Here is an 8,735-nt window from a genome sequence, read left to right as displayed (position 1 = left end):
TGGCCATCATGAACAAAGCAACAAACAACAAGTGTTGGAGAGGTTGTGGAGAAAAGGGGCCCCTAGTTCACTGTTGGTGGGACTGCAGACTGGTACAACCACTATGGAAAACAGTATGAAATTTTCTCAGAAAACTAAAAATGGATCTGCCTTTTGGCCCAGCAATTCCACTGCTGGGATTATATCCTAAGAATTCTGAAACACCAATCCAAAAGAATCTATGCACCCTAATATTCATAGCAGCACAATTTACAATAGCCAAGTGTTGGAAGCAACCTAGGTGCCCATCAGTAAATGAATAGATCAAAAGAGTATGGTACATTTACACAATGGAATTCTATGCAGCACAAAGAATGAAAGAACTCTTACCCTTTGCCACAGCATGGATGGAGCTGGAAAGCATTATGCTAAGTGAAATAAGCCAGGCAGTGAAAGACAAATACCATATGATCTCACTTTTAACAGGAACCTAAATAACAAAACAAAGAAACAAGCAAAATATAACCAAAGCCACTGAAATAGAGGACAGGCTAACGGTAACCAGAGGGGAGAGAAGAGGGAATTTAAGGGGACAGTGGGAAGGGTTCGCAGGAACAAACTTAAAGGACACATGGTCATAAACTAAGGGGAGGGTAGTAATGGGAGGGAAGTGGGGAGGTTGTCTGAAGTCTGAAGGCTGGAGTTCTGTTTCTGCTCAATCACTTCAGCTCCCATTAGTCTCTAACCTTGTTCAGTTATTTTGTTAAAATCAACAACAGCAGCAAAACAACAGCAACAATAGCCAACATTTACCAAATGTTCACTCTGGGCTGGGTACCATACTAAGTGCTTTATATCCATGTTTTGCTTACTTGTAACTTGTGTTGAGTTACTTAACTTCTCTGGGCTCCAGTTTATGTATTTATAAAGTAAGGAAATAATAGCATGTGCTTATAGTGATATTCAAATGGGCTAGTAAATGAAAAAATTTGAAGGATCTTCGGTCCATAGTAATACTTAATAACCATTATTATTTATCATCTCATCAAAGCAAAAATGTAAAAATAGTGGTTGCAACTCCCCATTTTACAGATAAGCAAATTGAGACTCAAAGGGTTGAATTAATTTGTTTAAGATCATAAAGCTAGTGGAAACAGAATGAATACGAAAACTTCCAAGTCTTGTTTTTTAATCTCTATGCCATGTTGGCCCTCCCCTTCCAGGTACCAAAGCTACAGCCACACTACATTATATGTCTGATTAGTGGATCTCTATGTTGAATATGCCCTGAGCTTTCAATTCTCTTTGCCATTTGTTCACTTTATTTCCCCCATTTGAAATTGCCCTAACTTTGTCAAGCAGATGCAATTAATATTATCCTTCAGTACTGAATTAAGTTGCTACCTTTTTTATCTCACCTGCCTTCTCCCATCTTCACGTTAATGTTTTGTCTGTGTTTCTTTAACACTTATCTCACATATGTACCTTATAGCACTTATCACATGTGTCTCATAATTTCTATTCCTGCTGCTAGATGGTGCACTATGAGAGTCAGTAAAAAGTAGTATTTATTTAAAATGTCAGACTCTCTTCTAAGGGCTTCACAAGGATAGAATCACCGACTTCTCTCAATAACACCAGAAGGTATGTAGCCCCCTTTTTATTGATGAGGCATGTAGGGTTAAGTAATTTTCCCAAGATCATACATGCAGTAAATGACTGTTGAACTGAATGATGGCTAGGTAAAAATGCTTACTGAAAATGACTACAATGTATTTTTCCTTTCTGGATGAAATTAACTCTCTCAACATTCTTTTTCTCATGGAGGAGAAAACAAAATGACTTACTTTTTCATCTGGTGATCTTGAATATATGTGTAAGTTAAATATTATTTTATTTTCTATTCAAAATACATTAACCAGGACATGTATTACAATGCCAATTTTAATATTGTGTCAAGAATCTATTATTTTACAAACACACAGAGAGAAAAATAGGAACTGTGCTCTGTCTCCAAACCAAACTTGAAAAACTGTCTTTCTGAAGATGATGTTGTCTCAAGGTACCACAAGGAGGGAGGTTGGGTGTGGGGGTGGGGGTGGGTGGCTACGAATGCTTGGTGTGAGTATTTCCAAACCCCAAATCATCCGTGGCTTCTTTGTAGCCTTTTTCTCTATCACTCATAGGGAAACCATTCTCTGCTTTCCTCCACGGCTTTTTAAAGTTCCAGTCCTTGTATTAAGTGCCTGATCTGGTGGGAGGAAAACTGGCTCTAAATTCCTTTTAATCAAAAGGGCTTGAGCAGCTAATGGACATCCTCTCTTTGGCAAAAGGAGATAATGTAAAAGCCCCTTCTTGGTTTGCAGGAACAGTATAAAGGACACATGGACAATAATGAGGGGGGTTGGAAACAGGGGAGGGAGGTGAGGAGTGCTGAGGTGGTGGGGGGGGCAGTGGCGGTAAAAGGCAGAAAACTGTACTTGAACAATAAAAAAAGTTTTAAAAAGCCCCTTCTCTATTCTAAAAAGCAGACCTTATTTATACAATTCTTTTATAAAGTTAAAGCCACATGGTTTTAATACATTTTAGACCCTGTTATATTGAACTATAAGGCAAAAAAGAATTAGTCCCCCAAATATTTTCTCCATTGCTCCAGTATTCAATATCCCTTTAATTTATTTGACTGTTTTGACTGATGGCAAAAAACAATCCTGTCATTTACAAAGGACATCTTCATTTTGACCACTACATAGACTATCTTTGAACTTATCCTTCAAAATTAAGTAATTCTATCATTTCAATACAATGTAAAAAAGTTTCTGAGAGAACAGAGAAAGTCACAGAATACTAGCATTCCCTGAGAACAAGAGTCAGCAATAAACAATGACCTTAGTAGTCCCTTCAGTTTCCATTCAAAACATTTATAAGAGAATATTATCAAACATGAAAGTGATGTATTTTGCATAGAAAAACCAAACTCACAAGATTTTGGAACTGTAAATAACCCACAGTTCTGATAACCATCTACTTTAATATGTTTAGATAGAATTTGAAACATTACCATATGTCATCTTATCTTTTTTTATATGAAACTAATATGAGTTGGGTTTTTTTTTGTTTGTCTTAATAACAATACAGTCTATGGTACTGTTGGAATAAAATAAAGGAACAAGGTAAATTTAATGGGGAATACATGTAAGTGTTCAACTATATCAACACCTGTTGCAACACAACTCACTATTACATGACCAAAAAGGAATGTGTATCTACAATAGTAAATATGTTCAATTGTATTTGCAATAGAAGTAAATTTTTCAGCTGATAGATTAGGGAGTTTTGTTGTATATCTCCAATAAGGGCCAATAAAAATATTGAGGGAGTGACATATTTTAATAATAAGAGATATGTATCCTGTTTCACAGGTTATTCCCATCTTTGCTTGAGTGCCATGGGAGCGGGCATCTTAATGCCTTCCTTTACCCAGGTGTGCTCATGTTAACTTGCAAGTAGGTATAAGAACGGGAAAAAAAGACCTCTAGGTCTCTTGAAGGAACTGAAATATCTCTCTTGTGTAACTGTGCAGTCAGGACCTGAGGAGAACTTTAACACCCATTTTTTGTTGTGATTTTGTGTATAGTATTATCAATATTGGAACTTAGGATTCAAATATACAAAGATCATGGTGACTAAGCTAAATCAAGAGTTGATAAAACCTGGTTTCTCTTTGTCCTCAAGATCATTGCTGAATTTTTTCCTGATTGCTGGTGGTATTTGAACCTCTAAGCAAAACTCTATAAATATGATCACTGAAATTATATCTACTATAATTTTTTTGAGTTTGACATATAATATTACCAGAATAACTTTTGATCATCATTTCTTTTGTTGTAGTATATTGGATAATGATTTTAGTACCACCAAGGGGACTTTATTGCTAGATTCAACCCAGTGTTGAACATTAAAGTTTGTCTCATATCCAATCAACTTTGGTATAAAGTAAAAATGAGGCCAAACTGAGTCCTCACTAAATCACAGCTTGAGCTGTCTATATATGAAAAAAACTGAATAACTGTATATATCACCTAGACATTTGTTATTTTCCCTTATTTATATTTATATTCTCTTTACAGATATACTATAACAATAAAAATGTCTGCTCCATTACTCCTAAACTCATTTTTCAAGTACAAAAAACCCCAAAGAAATTAAAACAATGAAAAACAATAACAACTCTTCTGGTTTTGTCGTAACATTATTGTAAACCACTCTTCTTACAAGCTAAATATACAGAACCTAACATTTCTACTCTGCCACAAATTAAAACATGATATTTATATTAAAATTCTGAACGAACAAAGCAGGTATAAAAGTCTCTATATTATTGCTTATAAGAATAAATATAAGGATAATTATGACAAACTATCAAATAATGCTTTTAGTGACAATAAAATTTGTCAGTTTATCAGCTTTATACCCCCTATCATTAATGCATTTCCATTTCTAGAGTACAGTAAACAACAAAAATCAAAAAGCAAAACCATAATAAAGCTAGTTTTTCTAGTTTGTGCCTGCTTTCTAGGTTAAAAGAATTATTGTAAAAAACTGTACAATATATTCCAAGAAAAGTAACAGGCCACACAGGTAAGTTTTGGCAAATGCAACTTTATATTGAAATTCACACATCTGTATCTTAAAGAATGAGATTCAGACTCCAATATATTTTTAAATTACCAGAAATCATATTACAAGCTTTCACAAGTTAAATCTGAAATAATTTAAGTGACCAATACACTGAATGTGCAGAAAGTATAAACAAGACTGTGCCTTCTGTAGAATAAACACTTCACAAATTGTGCAGGATGTCATACTAAGGCTGTGGTCTCCCTTTAACAACTGACTTAAAATATAAACATATATCAACTGCCTCATTCTTAGAACACACCAGAATGGGTAGCACACCTCAGAAGAAACTCTCATTATCCCAATGATGTATATCTTAATTTTTAAACCATGTGAGGAACAAGGAAAAAGAGAATTAATGATCTTCCATGTACTTCCAGATGCATGACCATGACCAGTTACTGATTTGATTTTCCTTGATTATTTGCTTCAATGCTAAATAAGATGAAATATACTAGATAACTCTTTAAGGCAATGTGTATTTATTCTAAATTATTAGAACTGCTCATTGTGATTGGTTGCTGTGATTAATGTTGCCTTCCAGACCAGTATCTAGCATTTGCAAAATAAAAAACAATTGAAAAAATTTTATACCCAATCAAGAAGAATAACATAATATAGTTCAATGCTAGCAATTTAACAAGTAGATAAGGAAAGTGATAATTAGAAATAGTAAGGTATTAATTTAAGAAATAAACTCTAATTGGAACCAATACACTGCTTTGGAATGTTCGTCTAAATTTATAAGGTGATTTTTTAAAAGTGTGATAATCCAATAATTCATGGTATATCTTTAGTGGATTACATTACTTTAAGTCCTCAAATATTTTAGACTTCATGAAACAATAATAGTATGAAATGTTTTAAAGACTTTAAACTTCTAGAATTAGTTTTTATTACTATATTTACTTCATGTCAACTTGATTTATTAAGATGTCCAATACTAATTTTTTTATATTTTTCATAAGTAGTGATTTAGCACTGATATTTAGCACCTGTTAATTATATTATCTAGTTTTCAACCACATAAAGAAACTTAGGGCAGAGGTTCAGTCCTTTTTTAATTGCAAACCTTCATGGGCAGTCAGCAAGATCACTCTGAGTTTTAAAATAAGATTACAGTTGAATGATTACAAAGACTGCTGAATGTGGCCCAAATTATTATAGCCACTAATCTCATTCTTTACTTTCTTCTCAAGATGTGGCTACAGGCCACAGTTGCTTAATAGAGAAGGTCAGTGTTTCACAAGGTTAAAGATTTATAAATGTTCCTTCATATAACACAGTAAGGTTCCCTTGGTAACCTGGATTTTCTGCAGTAAAGAAGGGTTGTGCTGAAACAGCGCCTCAGCTCCCTATTGGAGAAAATGCAAACAAAAGGGCTGATTCCTGCTTGAGCAAAACTCATCCAGACAGCAGCTGTTAGAAATCCCCCTGGTACTACAGGTCCTCCTGCAAAAACTCTCCAATAACAGGCTACCAGGTAAGGGCCCCACAAGGTTAGGAAGAGAAAAGTCATTATATAGAACATTCTGCTAATTCTTTTTTCCATTTTGAATTCATCTAAGACCAATAGCCTTCTTCTGCCCATAGTGTTTGCATTTTGCCTGATGCCCAACAAGGTAGGTGGTGTGGGACCCCTTCCAAATCCCGCTAGCCAATTGGCAGCTGCCTGGCCACTGGCTCCTGGGCCATGAAAAGTCCAGTTCTGGCTGACTGCTGCTACAAACTGGACTGGCTTCATTTTCCTTCGATCGTGAACAAAAAATATCAGCTTGAGGTAGACAAGCTGTGTGGCTAGGAGGATGAGAGCAAGGAGCAGCATAAATCCTAAGGAATCATTGGCCCTGAAGGAGCGGTGCTGGAAGGTGCATTGATCTTCTTCTCTAATGAATGAGTAAGTGCCCACATCTAAAACCGGGGGAAATGCCATGGCCACAGATAAAGTCCACACCATGCAGATCACAGCTAGGCACGTCCAAAACGTCAGCCTCTTTGTATAGAAACGGTGATGGGCGATGGCTAAATATCTGGTGACACTGATGCAGAAGAGCATGAAAGCAGTGTGGAAACAGGATAAAACCCCCAGGAAGGCAATCACTTTGCAGGTCAAAGTCCCATAAGTCCAGGTAGAGCCATTTTTAACAGAGTTGAATACAAATGGAAAACAAATTGCAGACCTGAGGATATCAGAACAGCAAAGGTCCAAGAGGAAGTAGTATGGTGCTCTATGCAAAGTCTTATCTTTCACTAGCAAAATGGAGATCAGAAGGTTGCCCACCATGCTGACTCCTATTATGAAACCCAGGGAAGTCAGTTTCAGAAAGGCTGTTAGAGGAGAGAGATTTTGTAAAATGTTGTCAGCTGCATGGCTATAGTTCGCCATAGATGGATGGAAGATCAAGATTACAGCCTCAGTCAAGTCTCATGATCTAGATAAAACAAGGAAAAGATAGATCCATACATTTTTCACTGAAAATGTAATCCCGAAAGAGAACTGATCCAATCTGCAGTAGTGCTTCTCTTTTCTTCCATTTGATTTGCCTCAGAATATCTAGGGGGAAAAAAAGAGCTATCAGTTCTTAAGTTAACAAGCAATGATGTCAGGCAGTGCTAACATAAAGCTGTTGATTTATGGGGAAATAAATAAAGTTTTAATTTTGAATAATATTATTTGCTTTAGTATTTTTGCTTGAGAATCCAGAGAATTAGCTTGCTTAATTTTTTGAGCTAAGTAAATTGAAGAATGTTCCTATTTTGGAGAACATACATTTTAGTAGGTACCTTTAGGACAAAAGGAATACTGTTCCACAATCATAAAATATGCCAGTCCAGGAATTAGTCAGTGATTGCAAAAGAATCTACACGATTGATAATAGGAGACAGAAAGGAGACTATCTACATTTATTTTAGGTCTATTAGAATCTGTCAGTATTTTATAGGTAGTGTCTCTGCTGATTTAGATCCAAAGAACCCTTGCAAAATATTTGTCTTTTAACTCGTGTCACTATTCATGCTGCATATTGTAAGAGCATTTGTTGACTTAAATCATAATTTAAAGCATGAACACTAGACTTCTAAATTAATAGGAACTTGTCCCAGAATTTGACGGTGATTTAATTTTTTGTCTTCCCATCCCCAGCTCACCCCACCTCAGTTTTGGCAAATCATCTCTCTTTTAAGCACACATGATTATTAAAAATGGTTAATGTAAAGATTGGCCAGGAGGACACACCCAGAGAAATAATACACTTTTATTTTTAAATTTTGGATGCTTGGATTCAAATAAATTTAACATTACCTTGTATTTCTTGGGCAATTAAGCCTTTCCATTTACTTTGATAATCTGTGTTGCAAATCTAAAGTGGTTTCATTTAAAAGAAAATGTACATTTTCTCCTAGGTGTCTGGGGACCACATGAGGGAAATCAGCTTCTTCTGTTACTCTCACTAAACATGTTTCCTTTACCACTTTTCACTTGCCAAGAATATGCTGGTGGTAAGCCCAGGCAAAACTGCGTTCTATGATTTTAATTTCCCCTTTGGTACATCCCCTGGTAAATACTGATTTCATCATGCAACATTATGAAACCTGAAATCCGCCACCCCTGGATTTATAATGGGGGGTGGAGGAGGAGGAGGGGAGAGAGACATGCATTACATACGCGAAGATGGGGAGAGAAGATTGCTTCTGTGCTGCAAGGGAACTGTTCCCAGCGATTCTCAGTCTGATATTCCTCAGCCTTGTAAAGCTTTCCAGAAATGGAGATTTGAATAAGCCCTACTGAAGATGCATTGTCTGATGTACTTCCATTATGCAGTTTATTGTTTAACTACACACACACACACACACACACACACACACAGACACACACACACAATAAAACACCACCTGCGTGGGGGTGGGAGGGAGCTCTTTCCCGGCAAACCTGCAGTTTTATGAACAATGTGAGCACTCCCCCCCCACCACCACTACCAAAGTTAACGGAGAGTATGTCCTCCTACCTGTTGATATTGGATATCTCGACAGACTATAGCTTGTTTCTGTAAATTGCTGATATTTTTTCTTTTCTTTCT

The 8,735-nt window shown here is 36.1% G+C and overlaps 1 protein-coding gene across 1 annotated transcript; it reads right to left on the bottom strand.

Moving 5' to 3' along the window:
- Positions 1 to 5,932: 5,932 nt before the first annotated feature.
- Positions 5,933 to 7,057, bottom strand: GPR85 (G protein-coupled receptor 85). Its single transcript, XM_045847945.1, has one exon. It carries the CDS (start codon positions 7,043 to 7,045, stop codon positions 5,933 to 5,935), a length of 1,113 nt encoding a protein of 370 aa, XP_045703901.1. The 5' UTR covers positions 7,046 to 7,057.
- Positions 7,058 to 8,735: the final 1,678 nt, after the last annotated feature.

This window comes from Phyllostomus hastatus, unplaced genomic scaffold (assembly GCF_019186645.2).
Source record: "Phyllostomus hastatus isolate PE091 unplaced genomic scaffold, TTU_PhHast_1.1 phas_contig_118, whole genome shotgun sequence".
NCBI lineage: Eukaryota > Metazoa > Chordata > Mammalia > Chiroptera > Phyllostomidae > Phyllostomus > Phyllostomus hastatus.
This window is presented reverse-complemented; position numbering and strand designations above follow the sequence as displayed.

What these genes read in the sequence shown, in the direction of transcription:
- GPR85 (XM_045847945.1), bottom strand. Translation starts at nt 7,045, where the DNA reads ATGGCGAACTATAGCCATGCAGCTGACAACATTTTACAAAATCTCTCT.